Raw genomic sequence first — 20,956 nt, 5'->3', positions numbered from 1 at the left:
GGGGCTGCCTTTATGCTTCCACTGCATTGATTGAGCTTTGGTCTCTGGCTCATGGTAATGGAGCCAAGTCTCATCGCCAGTCACGAGTCTGGACATGAAGCCTTCTGGATCCTGGGGCTGTAGCATTGAAGGAGATCACTACTCACGTCCTTGTGCTGTTGTCTATGTGCTGCAGTCAGGGACTTGGGGACCCACCTGGCAGACATCTTCTCCGTCTTAAGGTGTTCATGCACTATGCAGTGCAGAGTGATTCTGTCGAGTCCTGTGGCCACCTCCAGTTCCGAGAATGTGATGCACCTGTTCTCCAGAATATGCCGTCCACTCTAGAGATGTTGACTGGGTTGTCACAGTCACTTTCCTTCCAGAACTGATTCCCTTCTCCCTTGATGTGCGGCTACATTTCCAGCCATCCACCCAGTTGTACCCGGCTTTTCGTGATGGTGCATGCTCACCAGACACTGCCACTAATCGCCTGTGAATATCTGCAGTGTTTACATCCTCTTTCCACAGAAACCACGTTGTCCAGCTCTGTCATCAATGATCACTCTTCGTACTGTCCATTCACGTAATGACAGCAGTTGGAGAAATGCGCTTTAGTTTGCAGGAATTACACTCCTCTGTATCGTGCTGACACCTAGGGGTAGACCAATGTACTGCATGCTTGCAATTGTAATGACAAGCCAAATGGCTGACCATGGATAGTGGGAAATTTAAAAGTGTAAATCAGTGTGGAATGCCCCTCGTATACTTATTTTGAGGTATTTTGGAAATTGTCCTTTTCCATTGTGGAATTTATCTGCTGTTCTAATGGTTTTGGTAAGCATTATGTACAATATTTTAACAATCTTGGATTGATTCCATCCCACGCATATTTTTTGAAAACCTTGTTATAATTTTGACTATTTCACTAGAAATGGTAGATACAGCTCATGCATTTTGTCAAGACACTCGCGATGTGCAGTACGGGAACAACGTTTCTGTAGAGAGGGTAGGAATAGAAGGGAAGGTCGGGCGAGAGTGTACCGAGTTCAAGGAAAAGACAAACCCATTCCCCTATAATTCGTAAGTAGACTCATCCGATCTCGTGCGCAGCTCTGTAGGAAGAGTGGGGGAGCGTCTGGACATAATGCATGCGTTGTATGTTCATTTTAGAAATTAGGCCTATGTTTCTTTCAGTATTATGACCTCGTATTTCCTTGTATTACTGGTATACATAGCAGACCAAATTAATTTATATTGAATCCTAATTGATATTTGTAATTTTGTATTACTCTCACTCTTGCTTAAAAGTGTGTTGGGTAAACAAAAGAAGTTCACTGCTATGGCGTAATGGTTAGCACGTTTGACTGTGAAACTAGCAGGCTCGGGTTCAAAACCTGATTGGGACAAATTACCTGGTTGAGTTTTTTCCAGGGTTTTCCCTCAACTCATTAAGTGTAAATGCTAGGTAACTTTTGGCGCTGGACCCTGGATTCATCTCACTCAGATGCTAGATAATCATAGCAGTTGATAAAGCGTCATAAAATAAGCAACTAAAAAAATAAAAGAAATAAACTTAATTTATTTTCCATTTATCTACTTTTTGATCAGAATTTATTTTTGCTAGTGTTTTCTTTTATTTTAGGTGTTGTAGACCAGCGTTTCTCAAACTTTTTTGAAGTGGGGACCACTTTTTTAAGTCAGGACAGTTCCGTGGACCACCTTACTCTTGTTCCCTGCAAAAGCAAATTTATCATTTTTGTAGTACATTTTAATACCTGAACAGTATACTTATATTTTTAAACAGAATTAATTAAGTAAAATCAATTTAATTCGTTTTATTTTATATTAGCATTAACTAATTAAGTTACTGTTATTAGAAAAAAAATAATTTTCGTTTTTTAATAAATCAAGGCTAGAGTTTTAATAATCTTTAACTTATTAACTAAACAAAATAAATGTTAGTAGTCACATTAATGAGATGGATAAGCCTGCCGATTCTTGCACAGTTGTTCTATATTTGGATATATGCTGGTAAGCTTAAGTCGGAGATCGTCATACACCGAGTCGATTTTGGTACTTTGTTTTCATTAGAATTAGTGATGAAAACCCTTTCTCACACAGATACATAAAAGCAAACTGAATTATAATCTCTAAAGCATCATTGTACAGTTCACTATATTCTCTTTTCACTTGTGATGAGGTCCAGAAATTAACCATACCTTCCACTTGGAATTTCATTTTAAGTCCGGTGTCATTCGAGAGTTTAATTAACTGTTCTCTTTCACTCAATGAAAGTTTGTTATTTTCAATATCGCAATGAAAGAGATAACGAACCCATGAAAATTTGTCATATTTACTTGGAAAATAAGTTTCAAATTGTGACCTCAGAGTTTCTAAATGCGAACATATTTCATTGCACATTTATTTTCCAATAACGAAACCATTTTCAACCAAAAAAGACCCTAGGGTTGGAAATAGTGAAAAAATCGTCTGTTTTACGGAAATGACTAGCAAACCAAGTTTCCTTTTGAACATCTTTATTTTCTCATGTGCATTGAGAACAGTCAAAGAATTACCTGTAGAGAGAGATTTAGTTCGTTTAGTTTTGAGAATACATCTGAAAGATATGCCAATGTACTCATCTCATTCAAACGCTAAATAACCTAAGGTGTTGATAAAGCGTCATGTCATCAGCTGATGTGTAGGGAAAAGATGGCAAGAAACACCACATTCGTAAAGTTTCAGTACTGGGAGAAAAGGTGAAAGGAGATTGCCTGAGATTTTCAGCTATAGTGTGATATGCAATTCGTTTGAATTTTATTTTTTCTTCTGTCCTTTTTGGAGGACCACAAGGGCAGACCTGGAGGACCACAGGTTGTCCGCGGACCATAGTTTGAGAAACCCTATTGTAGACAATAACCTCATAGAATTTAATGGGTACTGTAAATTGGATTTGAATATTATATTATTAATTATTATTTTAAGACAATGGTAAATTTTTTTCATGAAACTCCCTTGACAGTGAAACAGATTTGGATACATTTACTCTGTTTCAACATGGCAGCTAGGATTGTGAATTAATGTAATAGGTTTCCTTTTACTCTGTATATTTGAATCCACGTTTGCCTGTATAGTACATTCAGTGTTTTCGGCATGCATCTTGGTTCTATAATGTTGCTATATGCTGCTTTTTTGTACCCTTCGATTCTGATATGCATAAAGTAGGCCTACATGTATTTTATCATCTAACTACTTAAACATTCAACACCCAGTTCCTTTCTTATTGAATCCAGTCTATGTTTTAAAATATTTTTGTCTTGGGCTTTTCGAGCACTGAAACACAAAACAACTGTATTAACTCACTAGTGATAAATGTTGACTGGCTACATTAGTTAATGTGAACTGTAGGTACTAACGTCACTGCACTTCGTGATGTATAATGCCTGTCTTGCAGCACAGCAGTCTACAGTAAAGACTTGTAACCATATAAAGATACTATTTTGATACTATGTCCCTGCTTTCTAACAATAAGTATTAACGCTTTAGATAAGATGCTATGTCATCAAGATGAACCCAAAACTGCGGATTGAGTTATGTCTTCTGCTGTATTCGACACTTAATTTTGAATAGTACCTATAAGAAGCCAACCGTTATTATACAGGGTTAGAATAATATCGTCATGTGAATGCAAGAACTAGGTAACTTGATTTTTCATATTTTGTGACATTGCCTATTAACTTATTTATTACACTAAGGAAAATGTTTCGTTTTCTTTTACTTATTTGTTATATTGGAAAATAGATGTCGCTGGTATCGTGCGATCAGTTACCTAGATCCTGGATTACATTTTGTGGACTTTTTGCTATGCTAAAAAAGAGGTAACTAAAAAACGTAGATTTCGAGTTACCTAGTTCTTGCATTCACATGACGATATAAGGACTGTGATAAAATCGTTCCATCTTACTACAAACAATAATGGATTATAAATTGATGACACTTGTATATTTTGCAGCAAGCAGCGAGAATGGAGAGCTCAGATCCCATCTATGATCGGAAATGGATGAAAGGTGAAGAACCTACATTGTCCATTGAATTTCCGGTAGCAGACTTTGGGTCCAAGGTAAGTTTAATATATTGGTACTCGTAGTACGGTAGTGTTGTGATATCAACTCTCTTGTTTCTGAGTTGCTGTGACATAATTTGATATTTACCTTAAGCAGAAAGAGCTTTCATTATATAAGATAACCGGGGGTAATAAGACCCACCTAAGGAATAGAACATTCTTTCTTTGAAATGGAGACGTTTAGCAATTTTTAAATAATGGAATAGCATACTTTTACAGTTATCCTATAATATTTTACTTCAAATAAATATTCAAACAGACACATAAATGCTGTGAGCAATAAAAATTAACATCATGTCACTGGGCCTTATATCCTGCTGTGACAGATAATAAGACCCACAATGAAGAATATAAGTATTGAACACAATTTGGGCATATAAAATCTTCAGTTTTTTCCTCAGTGAGACCTACACATTCATCATGCACCCAACATTCACAAGAGACACACACATGTGTATCTACAACAATTCTCTTTGCAGACAGAACACATCCACATCCCCTGGATGTTTACAAATCCTGAAGTTGATTCTTCATCCAATGCTCTTTCTGCATTAGGAATTGTCAGTTTTTCGTTTGTTTCATTTCTTGCAAAAAAGATTGTGCTTCAGAGTTTGAACTGTATAGGCACCGTGCAAGCTCCTCTGGTGGCGATTGTTATTACTAACTGCGGGACAGCAGCGATAGAGTTGTCCTTGAAGCGTATGAATATACTTAACATCACAGGTTAAATGATTAGAAATATGGATGATCCTAAAAAGCGGAAAGGTAATGCAAATTGCTGTGTTCTTGAGTGTAGTAATGCTTATAGAAACACACCAACCGATATTGTTTTTATTGATTCCCAAAACAGAAAACTGAAGCGCAACGACGCTAATTGTGGATCCATGCAGTACGCAGATGAAAGTAAATAAGGCTACACTGTTTGTAATCATAGTATTATTATATACTAGGCGTAATATAAAAAATAGAATGTATATAGTATTATATTTATAATAACCATTAAGTTATCAACGATAGGAATTTATCATTTAAATTACAAAAAGTACATAATTACTAAGTTCTTTACATATGTATTATGTATAATATTAGCAACAATAAATAATAATATACTTATTTTTAAATGTATTCATATCGATATTTAATTCTTAATTTCACCTTGGAAACCAACACCCGCAGCAAGAATTTGCAGTATTCATTTTATTGGGAACGAGATCAGAACACCCCCAAAACTAGTATGCCGTTCCCAGTATTTTTTATAAAAGATTACAAGAAAAAGACTGCCTCATCTCAATTAGCTCTGGAAAGGTACGAAAGAGACGCATAAAGAAGAAGAAAAGATGAAAGTGTTATTTCGAAAAACGAAGTAGCCATTTAGACAGAAGTAAATGAAACCATTCTTAGTGATTTTGTTTTTTCTTTCACAATTGAATTGTGTGAATTGTCTACTCAAGTGTCTATTCCATTACATGCCGAACTGAAGTCACATAAGAAATGTTATGACAAGCGTTCAGGAACAGATGATATGTTTAATGAAATGCAAGGTTTCCGAAATTATTCTACAATAAAATATGAGACAGAACTGCCAGGCTTAATGGGAGTGACATTTGTGGTTTCGAATGTATTGTTAAAATTGCTGCCAATTGAAACACAATCATACCCATAGAATAATAAGAAATATTTCAAATTCTATCATTTAACCCAAAAATAGCTACCATAGATAGTCGAAACGCAAGATGTAGGCCATACATATTATTTTTGCCATTTTTATTAGTAAATTTCACATCGAAAGCTTTCGAAAAATTCTGTCCAAGAATAAGATTAGTAAAGAAAATCGTCTACTCATATCTTCCAACTAAAATGAAAACTGGATTGTCGTATTCTGCTATGAGGGTGATGTTCAGAGTTAATTGTACAATTGTAATTATAATGTATTTTTACCGCCACTTTAATGTTGTTGACATCCACAATGGTTACTGTAATTTTGGGTTTTGACCTAGCAGAGAAAGTATTCAAGAAACAATGCCTGCAACATTGAAAAATGCAGAATGACAATTAATTGTTCAGAAGTGGAACAGCCACCCAATGTGGATCAGATGGTGGCCTTCAAATCTAAATGCTACCGAGGCAGATCGAGTGACACATTAATAACAACTGATTGTGGATTATTGACTTTATTAGAAGGTGGTGATGAAGTCAGGTTTTCCCGGAATAATAACAAACCTCTCCGATAAAGGGATCATTGTTGTTACTCCACCGTATCTGCACGATGGTAAATTAACAGCTGAAGAAGTCGAAACTATTTACAGCGTTGCCAGTGTTCGAATTCATGTTGAAAGGTGCATTCAGCGAATTAAAATATACAGTATAACATTTTACACAAACTATCAATTGAACTGCTTCCGCATGTTGATCTAGTTGTTTATTCGACTGTCCAAAGAGAAGTCTGAACCTCATAAGTGATACCAACAAGGCACCACTCATGAGGCAACTAGACCAGAATATAATGGGGTAGAGTGGCCAGTTCCTTTTCCCTTCCATTGCATATATCGCTGACTAGCTACAAATTACATTAGTCAGACTTCATTTGCATATAAACAATATTGTTCTTCCTCTGACACATATCGTCAAGTGAGATGTACAGCCTGATAATAGATGTACGTATCAGCCAGAACCTCAATCAGAGGTAGTATGTTGATGATTTTGTTCATTATGTGTTGTGTTTTAGAGAATTTGCAGTCGCCCATTCAGGAAGTGTAATTAAGACTACTTTTAGAATTAAATCACATTAAAATACGTAATTTATAGATACATTATACACACAAATATTACACACGTCATGACATCAAATATAAGTATATCAATGTTTTCGTAATATGTTGTTGTTGTTTTCTAATGCCAGGCGTTTGACAATAAAGTCATTTGACCTCTTGCACTCCAATATTTTTCAAAGATATTATCATGACCAGCCACTGAAGCACAGATTTTGAGGGAGTTTTCGTAATATGACTGTTCCTCCTCATTCAATGGTCTGAAATCTGTTTTAAATGCCAGACAACTTCATTGATATTTCAGGAACTTTGTAGTTACATTTTTACACTCCTCTAGCAGTACTGAACGTTCCACTGAGTCTATAAAATAATTAAAGACTGGAGATTGCTGGGCTTGCAGTGAAAGACCTGCCCTTCTTACTAATATTACAACTTTTTATCGGCAGAAAGCCACTTGTAATTTCTATATCACACATGACTAGTGAATGACTGCGAGCCTGTAGTTAATTAGGAATTGACACACTGCGCGGCGCCACCAGTACAATTTCGAGACCCGTGCACGGTGCCTATTGCTCAGGGACTTCTATGAACTTGTGGACGTTTCCACGTATTTATTTCACGGGCCTTATTTCCTGCTCTGTTACTTCGCGTCAATTTTAATTTATGGAGTGCTCATATGCTCATTAGCGAAAGTTTCATGTTAGCCCCAAACTTCTTAATGTTTACACAGTAACGTGCATTTAATATTATACACACGATTAAATATCACCTTAAATTTTGCAAAATTTTATAATGAAAGCAGAAATAATCACACATAACTTGTTGCTTCCAGTCAGCTACAAACAAGAACGAGAATCTAATTTCTTTATGCCTCACTCGAATGCGAGAAGAAATAGGTCTTTAGAGCTGTTGCTCTCTTTTGCAAAAGTGTATAACTAATGGCAAAACTAGGTAGTGGGCCTTATAACGTGCTGGGCCTTAATACCCTCTGGTACCTTACATTTTTATTTGAATTGGCCATTGTTATATTGTCCTTAGCAACACTACATGTCACGTGTCTTCTCTACTTTGAAACTTCAGTTAATTATCTACTACTGCTACTACTATTGCTGGTACTCTTTTTTTCAGAAAGTATATTAAATCCGAGAGAAAATTTTGATAGTACTTGTATTTTATCCCAATTTTATTTGTTTAGAGTACATTGTGAAATCTACTCAAACTGTATCATTATACAATACTAGTGGCTTGTGCATCAAATGCTGCGAACTAAGTTCATTAGACGTTCAAATAAAAATTTTTTCAGACTTACAGTATTTTGAATGAAGAATACCAGACATTTTGAAAGTTATTTGCTTCCGTAATACTGAAACATACTCCCTCTGAATGTTTTTTTTTAATGCCAAATACTTTTTCTTGAACCTATCCACCTTCAGTTTTTGATTTTCAGCGCGAAAACGCAAGTAACAATCAGGACGATCAGTGGGTTTTTCATGTGGGAGTAAAGCAATAGCTATTTCAGGTCATTGTGGATTGTAGGTGAAAGTTAAAAAAACGTCAGGTTTGCTATGCTTTCGAACAATAGAATAGCATCTTGGTATAGCTATTGCATGTAGAGCTTGAAATATAGAGGGTAAAATCATTTTATCCTGCTGAGGGATCTTGCTGAAATGATTGAGAGACTACAAAATTTTGTAGGCTTCTTATTTTATCAGTAAGTAATACCTATTGTTTTTCCTTAGGAACTGTAATTTTTGCGCTCTCTCGAGCCAATACTGAAGACGATGACGCATATAAATATCTACACCACACCACCATTAAGTATATGAAAAAGACCGAACCCAACTTGATTAATAACTATAAAAATATTTCATTTTTAATAACAATATTATTAACTTACGGAAGTCTTGTAGTTATATATATTATACAGCCGCCACTCGGTAAATTATAGAAATGTAGATATAATTTAAGATATTCTCTACATCTATTTTTACATAACCCCAAAACTTTTCACTTTCATTTCATCAATATAGCATTAATATGTATAGTTACATCATGGCATTAACTATAATAATATTTCATTTATAATGGTAATAATGTCATCAAACCACCTAAAATTTTGTACATTTTAATGTGCAATACACATCTGTATTCAGAAAATTACACACTGCAGAATCAGACCTGTGAATTATTTTTAGTGAGTGTTGAAGATTTTAATAACCAATTGAATTTGAGCTCTAAATATGTGAGCAATCCTACAGGTCGTGGCCTTCGTGTAATATCCTATTTTTTATTGTAGTATGTTTGTATTTTGTTTTATTCTGAAAAGCCATATTTCACAAAACTGATGACAGATGGATTTTGAAAAATAGAAAAATAATGTAGGAAAATTGATATTTCACTGAAAACTGCTATTTTTCTGAAAATCTTTGGGTCTCAAGCTTCAAAATGAGGGGTCATTTATTAAAATCCGTTCAGCCTTTTTTCCGTAATTTCCATTACCAGTTCATATTATATATATATATATATATATATATATATATATATATATATATATAAAAATGAATTCAATTTGAAGTTAATCCGAGGTACAATAGGCCATGAAGTACCATGATCTCATGTCCACATGCCAAAGCAGAGGTGGACGATCAGCCAACCAGAATGGATGTGGTTAGCACAATGATCCCTCCCCAGCCATTATAGCTGGCTTTTGTAAGCGGATTTTTCTACCTATCGTAGCTCCCCAAATGTATCATGATGCTGGGTGGACACTGGTCCCACACACTGGCCGATATTTCATGAGAAAATTTCTTCCCCCCTGAGGTTTCGAATCAGCATACATTCTGTAATGTGAGCTCTAGGCAGGATGCCTTAAACCACGATGCCACACGTGGGACTCAATTTGAAGTTGCTGATATTAAATTTAAACTCAGGATCCTGGCATGGAAGATGATGCTCTTTTTTTGAGCTATTGATGCATTACCTATAGATTTGGGTGTGATAATGATTCTTTTATCAGAAAAGTGAATGCCAAGGAGAATTTGGAATTGGAGTTGCCTCGCAGATTGAAAAAGAATACAAAAGTCATTGAGTGAGAATTGAGGAATGTAAATTAGTTGGTTGATATGGAAGAATGAGGACGAAGAGGAAAAGAACTGTAGGGCACTGGAGGGTGTGAATACACACTGTCACACCTCAGTACTTCGATTTTTTTGTGAAGTTTATGAAATACTCTATTAATCTTAGAAAGTTTTGCTGTATGAAAGAAATTTTCATTCATAGTAGAAATAATTCAAAGAAGTTTTAGGCACAGTATCGAGGATGAACTAAATGACTAAATTTTGTCCTGTAATTTATATTATCACAGATAATAATTGACATTCAAAAATTTTTTTACTTTGTTATTTAACGACACTGTATCAACTACGAAGTTATTTAGCGTCAATGGAATTGGTGATAGTGAGATGTTATTTGGCGAGATGAAACCGAGGATTCGCCATAGATTACCTGACATTTGCCTTACGGTTGGGGAAAACCTCGGAAAAAACCAACCAAGTAATCAGCCCAAGCAGTAATCGAACCCGCGCCTGAGCACAACTCCGGATCAGCAGGCAAGAAGCGCCTTAACCGACCGAGCTACGCCGGTGGCTAAATTCAATAATAATATTGGACATTTACTTACGTTATTCAAAGTAATTTTTCGGTCTTTTAATTTCATGATCCCTTTGAAGTACTGAGTCTGGTATAATGTTCTCAAGCCAAATTTCAGTAAACTGAACTTGTTGAAAAGAGCTTCCGATTTAAACTTCAAAAAAATTTTTTTTCTGTATAATTTCAACTATACTGAAATCCAGATATAAAAAATATTGAGGTAAACAAACATTTGATGCGAAATGTATTATGCTGCTGTAATACACAATGTATTTGTCATCTTATTGCAGCACGCGAACTCTCCATGTGCATTTGGTACAGTCTATTACTATGAAAATAAGTTTCAGGTACCTTGAAGACAGGCATTAAATTCTATAAAGTAATGCATTTTTGTAATACCTTGTTGATGGTTAGTCCGATTTTTCCACACAATAATGATGTGGAGGTAAATTAACATTTGTTAATTGTATGAAAATTATATTACGCAGTCATCTTAATGCTGTTGCCTGTGCAGGGTCTACTACACTATAGCACACATTCCGTTCTCTCTAATATTTTTATGTTCAGTATATCAGTAATATTAATAATGGATTGTATAGGTCAGTTTCTGTTGAATGCTTTTCCAATTCACTGCGGGCTAAAGCAAGGAGATGCACTATCACCCTTACTTTTTAACTTTGCTCTAGAGTATGCTATTAGGAAAGTTCAGGATAACAGAGAGGGTTTGGAATTGAATGGGTTACATCAGCTGCTTGTCTATGCGGATGACGTGAATATATTAGGAGAAAATCCACAAGCTATTAGGGAAAACACGGGAATTTTACTTGAAGCAAGTAAAGAAATAGGTTTAGAAGTAAATCCCTAAAAGACAGTACAGAGTCTTTCATAAGTAACGAGTCTATCGAAAAATTAACTACTTTGGATAATTTTTTAAAATGATGTTCGTCCTCATGAGAAAGAACCCTTCCCGGTGCCATATGGTCGATTTGGAAACAAACACCCCCTCCCTCGCTGCCAGAGCTATTAAACTAAAAATGGTTAATGTTTTAAACCTTTATTAAAACACATAAATGTAAAAACAGTTTCAATTGTTTACAAATTATGGTGTACAATTTCCAAAATGTTTTCTGTTCTGCTGAATGCACAAATGTAAGTGAAGTATCAACTTTTCATGGACTCTGGTGAGCATGTCAGGTGTAACCATTTGTATCATGTGTTCAACTCATTCCATTAATTCAGGAATGGTGCGTGGCTTAATCGCATAAATATGATCCTTGATGAATCTCCAGAAAAAAGAAATCCAGGGGAGTCAAATCAGGTGATAGCAGAGGCCAACGAATTGGACCTGTGCGACTGATCTACCTGCCTGGAAACACTTAATCTATGGAATAAACGCTTAATTTGAGCGACACTTTCCAAGTTCAAACCAGGAAGCAATTTTTCTCTTCTGCAATAACATTAAGCAGTTCGTGTAATTTTATCATTCCAGTCTATCACAACAATGTATATATGCATGGCCATGTGCCATTATCCTTGGCTGTATAGAAGACCATGCTCCACGTCATTTTAAGTCCTTAGCGTATATCAGGCCGTGCTCCAGGTCATTTGAAGTTGGTATCAAATGCACATTACACATGGATAAGTAGCTTCCTCTGGCAGCGGGGGAAGGGGGTGTTTGTTTCCAAATCTACTGTATGGCACCAGGATGGATTCTTTCTCGTGAGGATGAACATAATTTTAAAAATTATCCAAAATAGTTGATTTTTCAATAGACTCATTACTTATGAAAGACTTTGTATATGATTATGTCTCGTGACAAGAATATTGTACGAAATTTATTCTTTGAAGAGATGGAAAAATTCAAATATCTTGGAGCAACAGTAATAAATATAAATGACACTCGGAAAGAAATTAACCGTAGAATAAATATGGGAAATGCCTGTTATTATTCGGTTGAGAAGCTTTTTGTCATCCAGTCTCCTCTCGAAAAAGCTGAAGATAGAACTTATAAAACATTTATATTACTGGTTGTTCTGTATGGTTGTGAAACTTGGACTCTCACTTTGAGAGAGGAGCAGAGGTTAAGGGTGTTTGAGAATAAGGTGCTTAGTAAAATATTTGGGGCTAAGTGGGATGAAACTACAGGAGAATGGAGAAAGTTACACAATGCAGAACTTGTCGCAATGACACTTGACGTAATAAGGAACATTAAATCCAGACGTTTGTGATGGGTAGGGCATGTAGCACGTATGGGCGAATCCAGAAATGCATATAGAGTATTAGTTGAAATACCAGAGGGAAAAAGACCTTTGGGGAGGCCGAGACGTAGATGGGAGTATAATATTAAAATGGATTTGAAGGAGCTAGAATATGATTGTAGAGACTGGATTAATCTTGCTCAGGATAGGTGGGCTTATGTGAGGGCGACAATGAACCTCCAGGTTCCTTAAAGGCCATTTGTAAGTAAGTATAATATTAATAATGATTACATGGACATACAGAAGATATAAGTTTGTAGGTTTACGAAAGAACGAGACAAATCCCAGCATTACATGCGAAATGGTATAGGTTATGTCAGGTTGTGATGCAGATTCTAGTTGCATGAAATGCAACAGTATGGACTAATGGAATCCCGCCTACTTAAAACATTGGATTGTAGTAACCCATATCTGCATTCTAAACGTATCACGAATCTCGGTTCATGATTTTAACTTACTCCACTTCTGTCTAAATCATCAATGACGAATATCTCATAAAAAGCTGCAAACTAATTTCTAGCACGTACGTCGTCATCGCTAGCCAATGGGAGTATATGCATGATGTGGTACGATGGTGTGGTAGGTGGCAAAACTCCACTCTTTTATTTACCTTAATATTTTTCTTATCTGGAATTCACTGTAGTTGATAATTGTTTCTGGTTTGCAATTATTAATGTCTACAAATATTTCTTTTAGCTTTCCACTTACTGTAACTCCACTGTCAGATGCACTCTGCATCCTGAAATAGATAGTATCTCTTATTGTATTCGTATCTTAAATATAAGAAATAAGAAGATAATGAAATAAATATTTAGCTTGTGTGTTTGCATGATGCAACTGAATGGACTTCATTTTCCACATGATAAAAATCTTGCTAGTTGACATTGTATTTCATTACTTCAAAATAATTGACATATTGTTTAAATACTGTTGAGCTTTTCGATTTGCCTGTATCAATCTCTTTTCTCACATTTATAATTTCAGGAAGAAAAATTTGGTGTGGATACTGTAAAGGATGAGGATAAGGTGGAAATAATGAGGGAGGATGAAGAGTTGACTAAGAGGTGAGTGTACGAGTATTATTCAAGTGTTCAATTAGTGCTTGGCTTTACTGGTTGTAGTGAATGAAGATGTATCACATACATTGTGAAATGTTTTCGTCTGTAGTTATACAGTGCTGCTACCTTCATAAAAATGCAGTAGCAGTAGCAGCAGCAGCTGTATTTTGCGTGACACTGTTAAGGCCATAAGGGCTTTTCTTCCACTCAACCAAGTTTGAAATATATACGTGAAAAACATAAAACACATAAACAGAAACTAAAACAGTACAGAAGTAGGCACCTAAGAGATTACATAACATAAACTAAACACTTACATATATCAAGATGAGTCATACAAGACACCGTAATATAAGGGGGATACATACAAGTTGTAAGACATGGAAATTGCTTGAGATAAAAGTCGACGATTACATATACCAGTAATAGACACATAGGATACATAATGAGAATATAAACAAATTGGATGATATAGAAATAAGTTGAAATAGACTAGACAGTTATATATACGAGTAACATGCATGTAAAATACATAGGTAGAATAAAATAAATTACTGGATATATAAGTTATTGTAATATTTTATTTCACTCTTTATATCTGTATGTTATGTAGTACGTTTTCACTATGCAAACTCTTGTGTCTTGCAACCTGCTTAATGCTATATTCTTCCTATGTATTTTATTTTGTGTGTGTCCATTATTATTAGCAATTTTAAAGGCATGTTGGGTCCGATAAGTATAATGTCAATCAAATAGTGTAAGTTCTTACAGTCAATTACTTAACAATATTGTTAAGTAATTGACTGTAAGAACTTTCACTATTTGATTGACATTATTATTAGGCTATATGTATTTGTCTTAGTTTATTTCAAGTAATTTATATCTTGGTTGTTAAAACAAATTATTTACAAATTTCTGCATGAGACTAGCTCTGTTGAATAAAGGTAAAGTAGACTTAAAGACATTTAGACTCCGACTGCTCCTGAGTTCCTATGACAAGGAATTCCAGGAACAGGCTGTGTATATTGTAAAGGAGGCAGAGCAGAGGCATTCTTGATAATATTGTACCGATAGTAGAAGGTTATGCTGTGAACATGTATCACGGTTGTGGTGGGACACTAAAAATGTGAAGCTAGGAGACAGGTAAATTGATGTGGAATTATTTAGAATCTGATACTACACACAGAGTCAATGGACTGAGCGTCTCTCTCGTAAATGAAGCCAAGAATGTTATAAGAAATACTCGGAAATATGTGCTTAAAAGTTTGTGGGTGTTATTTTGAACACTTTTTAAATGATCTAAAAGAATAGTTTTGTAAATGTTACGTCCTTAGTATCATTATCTAGTATGGCTTCGAGATATCATATGCCCATTATTTCTTACTAATATGTCGTAAAGAACTGTACAGGGTGATCCATTTGGGTATGGATAAAATAAAAACACCATAAAACATTTACTACTGAACTTTATTTGTTGAAACTTTGTGCATACAACACTGAAAGATGGAAGATTGTGCATACAACACTGAAAGATGGAAGATTCCTCAAAGCTCAACATGACCCCCATTGCGCACCCTGCACAACTCATAATGGTGATACAATTCAGCCCATGTCCGTTGTACCATTGTAACATAAGAGGGGTAATTTGTTGAAAAGCTTGAATAATTTTTACTCTTAGATCATCAGTGTTCCTGGGTTTCTGGGTTTCTATGAATAGACAATGTCTTTAACTAAATCCTACACGAAGAAGTCAGGAAGGGTTAGATCTGTGGAGTTTGAGGACCAAGCCAATAGATAGCTGCTTCTCGTACTGGGTTTCGCCTGTGACTTTCTGCATGTTTTTTTCACACAGAACCTGTTTCTACAAATGTTCGATATCACAACATTATGGAATCGTATGTAGGTACATTACGCACACCATATTCACGACGAAATTCCCTTTGAACTCTTTTCACATTCTCAAATTTAGCATACCAAAGAACACATTATGCCTGCTGTTGATTTGTAGTAGCCATTTAAATCATCTATGATTTTCATTTGCCCTTTCAGATTATGCATTGTTGATTGTCATATATGGAAACTCCCATCTTTTAATCATAATATAACCAGCAAGAAATTTTTCCTACTATCATAATAGCTTTATAATAATAAATTAATATTATCCATACCCAAATGGATCAGAGTGTATTTAGATTGCTTTACTTTAGATAAAAAGGTAGAAAATAAACATTTCATCATTTATAATAGAATCTCTGTTATTTGTCTCTCAATCAAGAGGTTATTGGATTCCCCAACTGTTTCCCTTCTCCACCCTAATTAATCATGAAAACCCAGATAAAATTTGATCTGCAGACTTGAATGCAAAAAGTCTAGCGGGAGACTCTGTGCCCTGTTTGAGACTACTACATAAGAGTAACAGGTAAACGAGGGATTAGCTGAGTGCATGAATACAAAGTCGAACCATGAGCAGCTACTCCTTCCTTTAGCACTATTTGGCCATTGACAACAGGTCACACTCCCACTCACCCCTCACATTCCTATAGTAGGACAGTAACCTTAAAGCTTGCTTTCTGCTGAACATTAGTGTGTAAGCCAGTTCAGAATTTAGCTCCAGTATTCACTTTATGCGTACATCGTGTCTTTGTTGTAAAATCCCATCTCATGTTGTGTTCAAAGGCAGTAAAGAGAAAATGCAACGTGGTGGGTAGCAAAACGAAAGTGAAAATCCTAGAAATATTCGGAAATGGTGAATTGATGGCTAATTTGGCAGTGATACGAGATATCATTAAAAACAAAAACAACGTGTTGCAGCTTCCATGGATCTCACAATAGGAAAAGCATGAAATGTCTGGTTTTGATACTCTGGATGATGATGTTTAATGGTTTCTGTATAAAGAGAGTGGAGGTGCTCTATAACTGGGCCTATATTAAGAAAACAGGCAGAAGTATTTCATGAAATAGTTAAATTGATACACCATTTTTCTGTGTTTACCAGGTGGTTACAGCTTTTCAAATGTCACCATGACATTCGCGAATTAAACATCGAATATGAAAAACTAAGTGGTGATATGGTTTAAAAGTGAGTTCGGACACATAATATAAACACACGAGTTTATACCTACTCAGTTCTACAATGCTAATGAGAGAGGAATTTATTGGAAATGTCTTCCTGCAAGAACATTAGCTGGAACAGCAGAGAAATCATTCCCCGGGCACATATCCGGTAAAGAATGGTTAACAGTTTTATGCTATGCAAACACCAGAGGGGAATACAAGGTGAAACTTTCAGTACCGTCAACCGAGGTGAATTGTTTCATTTTCAGCACCTTTTTGCCCTTAAAACATATTTATTGTGTGAAAAGTGTTTTTGTAAATTTCTAGAATATTATTCTCAAACTGTTTAATATCTAATGAATAATTTAAAGCTGTTTTTCAAAGTTATTGAAATTTCCTAAGTCCACATATTTTTTTTTTTCAAAGAGATCTTGGGTGACTTTGTCTCGAATCTTAAAAACCATGGAATAAGCCTTTACAGGAAATAGTGAGACATTGTCACTCCTATATTGTGATGAAATGATGATGAAATAGCCTATTAGTGTCCCTTAGAAGGGCTAAGGCCTCCTGCAAGAGGGAAAGCTCTGGCTCCGTTTTGCTCCCGTGTCGAGCTAGTCCACTTGGGCGGAGTTGTGTACTACACATCGACAATTATGACTAAATGTTAACACTTTGTCACTTAATTATAACTAAGATATTCCACTTAATTATAACTAAGATATTCAACACTTTTGTCATTTAGGATTGTACTCATTGCTGTTAGTCTGTTCTGCACGTTAGTTATCACATTAGAATATTTAGGCTTTGTCATTGAGGTGATTTCAGTTCCTACTCATTGATCTACGTTTAATTCGCACTAAATTAACATATTAGGATATATAGCACTTTGTCCTTGGGATGCGTTGTCTCTACTCAACTAGCTGTTGTCCTAGCTCCTTCCATCCTCTCCTACATTGTGCTACTCTGCTCCAGTGTGTTCCAATCTGCTGCCTGAAAGAGTCAGCCCATCTGACTCTCGGCCTTCCCGGTCTTCTCTTTCCTTGGTAGGGGTCCCAAGTAGTTGCTATTTGCGCCCATCTATTCCCCTGCAGCCTTACCACATGTCCTCCCCATCTCAATTTTATCCTTGCCGCTTCATGAACTATGTTTTTCGAGGATTATATTATCATAGAAAAATGAATCTCAATAAACAATGATAATTTCTATGTTTAAAAAGTTATCATTTTTATACACTAGGCAAATAATACAATTTCATTAAAATTTCCATTTATTTTCATATTTTTAAAGTAATTTGAGGAGTACAAAAGGAGACACAAAAAAGTGGAAAACAAACAATAATAAAAGAATTATTTGCAGTAGTAATCACTCAACTCTAGGACTGAAATTAGTTGTTCCTCTTCGCCTATACAGGACTCAGAGGATCAGTTTTCCTCAAAATGCTCTCCCATTCGTATTGCTGAGATGCCAACTCTTACTTTCTTAATATTTTGCGCAAACCTCACCGTTAATTCAGGGTGATCACGGAGAAATCTTTTTATCGATGGGGTATTGTCCTTGAATTTAGGCACACTTACACATTTGCATTGCAGATAATATCGCACAGTCATTCTAAACTCAGTTTTATCCACAGGAAACCCAAACTGTGATAACTTGGTAAGATGATCAACAAATGATTCCTCCTCCCTATCATTGAAAATATTTTTGTCCCCCGGTGTTTTTGTGTGCCTGTTTTTCAGTTTATTCCTCAAAGTTGTAATAGGAATTCCACAATTTATGGCCACTTTTCTTTGGCTTAATCACTTCATTAAGACATCATCTACAGCTTTTTTCAAAGTTTCTTCATTGTAGGTTTTGTAGGGCTGGCTACCTGCTGGGGACACATATACATGCATGGCATGATGGATCAGTACGTACCTAAGCCTATCTATATGAAAACAAAAACAAGGAGCAAACTTTGATGAGACAAAGTCACCCCAAATCGCTGTCAGAAATTCCACATTTCCCTAAACCCAACAAATTAACCTTGGCTCAATAATTGTAACTTTCATTGTGTTTCAAGTAGACATATTAAGGAGTAAAAATAAATAAATACCAGCTTACTGAAGTAAGTTCAGACACCTGTTGCAATGGAAAGTTTTCTGCACAAGAAATTCACAGAAAAATGTAAACAACACAACAGCTTCAGTACAACCAAGTGTGGAACCACAAAGTCCAATCCGAAATTTCCGTACTGAAACTAGTTCTGTCATATATTGGAAACAGGGATTAGTACTCTATTTCATTGAAACAAATGTGAGATGGCGTCACTTTTAATTTATCTGTGATATGAGACAGTCACCTCAGGGTAGAGAAAATCACCTCAACTGACGGTAATCAGAAAAGCAAAGTATTGGTGTTCATTTAAAAGGACAAAAGTGAAATGTTTAACTGTTGATTACTACATCAATCAGTCAACTTGGATGAGCACATATTTTCAAAAGTTGGTTCCATTTTAATTTCGTTCCAGAGGTTAAGGAATTTTTATCTTCCACTTCCAAAGATGTGCCTCAGGAAATTATTTCTTCATAATGAGCCTTTCCACCTGTTGAAAATTAATAGAGAATATTTGCTGAACATATTTTCGTGTCATATGTATCACGAAATGTGACATCATTAATTCTATCTGTGAATCAAGGCATCATTTTAACAATGAAAAGACATTGCAGAAGAGATCTGCTACCCCACTTACTTGACGAAGATGTTCCATTGCTTCAGTTTTCGAAGAAAATTAACGTAAAAGAGGCTATCTTCTTTTGTTTGTTTAGTCAATTGTCTGAAAACAGGTCTGAACCTCACAAGTGATACCAAGAAGATACCGCTTATGAGGCAACTAGGTCAGGAGATAATGGGGTAGGGTGGCCAGTTCCTTTCCCCGCTATCTTCTTAATAAATAACATTTTGAAGGTAATCAAATACATAGGCGGAGAGTTTTGAAGATAATCAAATGCATAGGCTGAGAGAGAACCATTTCCTTGAGGGGGCAAAGCAAAACCATAGAATTCCAATATAACGAGATTATGGGGGACATCATTTATCTCCTCCCCCCGTTATAGTTTGACCTTGGTGCAGTATATCGGAATATGATCATTTAATAATGGTATTGTATAATTGTAACAAAATATACAGACAGTTTTACTTTTTTTTTTCCTCTTGTACAGAGGAGGAACCTGAGGCTTATTGTGCTTACCACTCCTATTCTGTGAATGATTGGGTAGCCAAACGGCCACACTCTTGTGTAAGTGCAGCATGCCACACCGTGAACTGAACCCAGGGTATGGTATGGATGATGATATGTGAATAAATTATGGCAAAATGAGTCCGAGGTCCAACACCGAAATTTACCCATTAATTCTACTTAAATTTGTTGTAACTTGTCCCAACCAGGATTTGAACCTGGGTCCACTCGTTTCATGTCCATATGTGCTAACCATTATTCCACAGCGGTGGACCAATTTTACATTTACTTCATCTGTTTATTTAAAAAAGCAAGGCATCACATAAAATGTTAATTCTAATTATTTTATTTAATCTCGTCTTCAAGTTTACACATTACACGGGGATCACTTTCCTTTTTCTGCATTGTTGTGCAGTATGGTATTCATATTTCTCCAAGTGGCTGCTTGAATACCTAGAGTGTCTAACACATCAGTACAGGCTGTTACAAAAAAAAAACATTACAGTGCTTTTATTTCTCAAATGAGGTATAGAAATTCTTATACATTCAGAAATTTAAAATGTTATAGTCCAGATGCATGATCTGAAGATATAAATTCGTCAATTTAAACATAGAAACTTAATCATAAAGAAAAGCAAGAAAAAGCTTTGAATTCAATATTTTCTAACATTAATAGAAAAAAAAAAGTTCGGCCAAGTTGGGGGGCAGTGTCCACCCATACCGCCCTACCTATAACTCCGCCTATGATCAAATGCGACAATATTATACGATGAGGAGGATGCTGTATTCTGACATAAAATTTGCAGACAAATTTCAAGGCTCTAATGTGAATGACAACAGTGGAAGAATAT

General features: G+C 35.5%; 1 protein-coding gene across 6 annotated transcripts in view; it reads left to right on the top strand.

Moving 5' to 3' along the window:
* The window catches only part of LOC138701428 (zinc finger protein ZFP2-like), a 202,605-nt gene that overhangs the window by 123,241 nt on the left and 58,408 nt on the right, over window positions 1–20,956 (top strand). For 5 of the 6 annotated variants that reach the window (XM_069828303.1, XM_069828301.1, XM_069828296.1 and 2 more), the window contains 2 exons: window positions 3,995–4,102; window positions 13,764–13,843. In XM_069828303.1, the coding sequence (XP_069684404.1) occupies window positions 3,995–4,102; window positions 13,764–13,843 (188 nt within the window). Of the gene's footprint in view, window positions 1–3,994; window positions 4,103–13,763; window positions 13,844–16,832; window positions 17,271–20,956 lie in introns of those variants that run through there. The other variant, XM_069828302.1, reaches the window with a different exon arrangement.

Source organism: Periplaneta americana, chromosome 6 (genome assembly GCF_040183065.1).
Source record: "Periplaneta americana isolate PAMFEO1 chromosome 6, P.americana_PAMFEO1_priV1, whole genome shotgun sequence".
Lineage (NCBI taxonomy): Eukaryota > Metazoa > Arthropoda > Insecta > Blattodea > Blattidae > Periplaneta > Periplaneta americana.
Note: the sequence above shows the minus strand (reverse complement) of the source record. Positions and strands in the feature narration are given on the sequence as shown.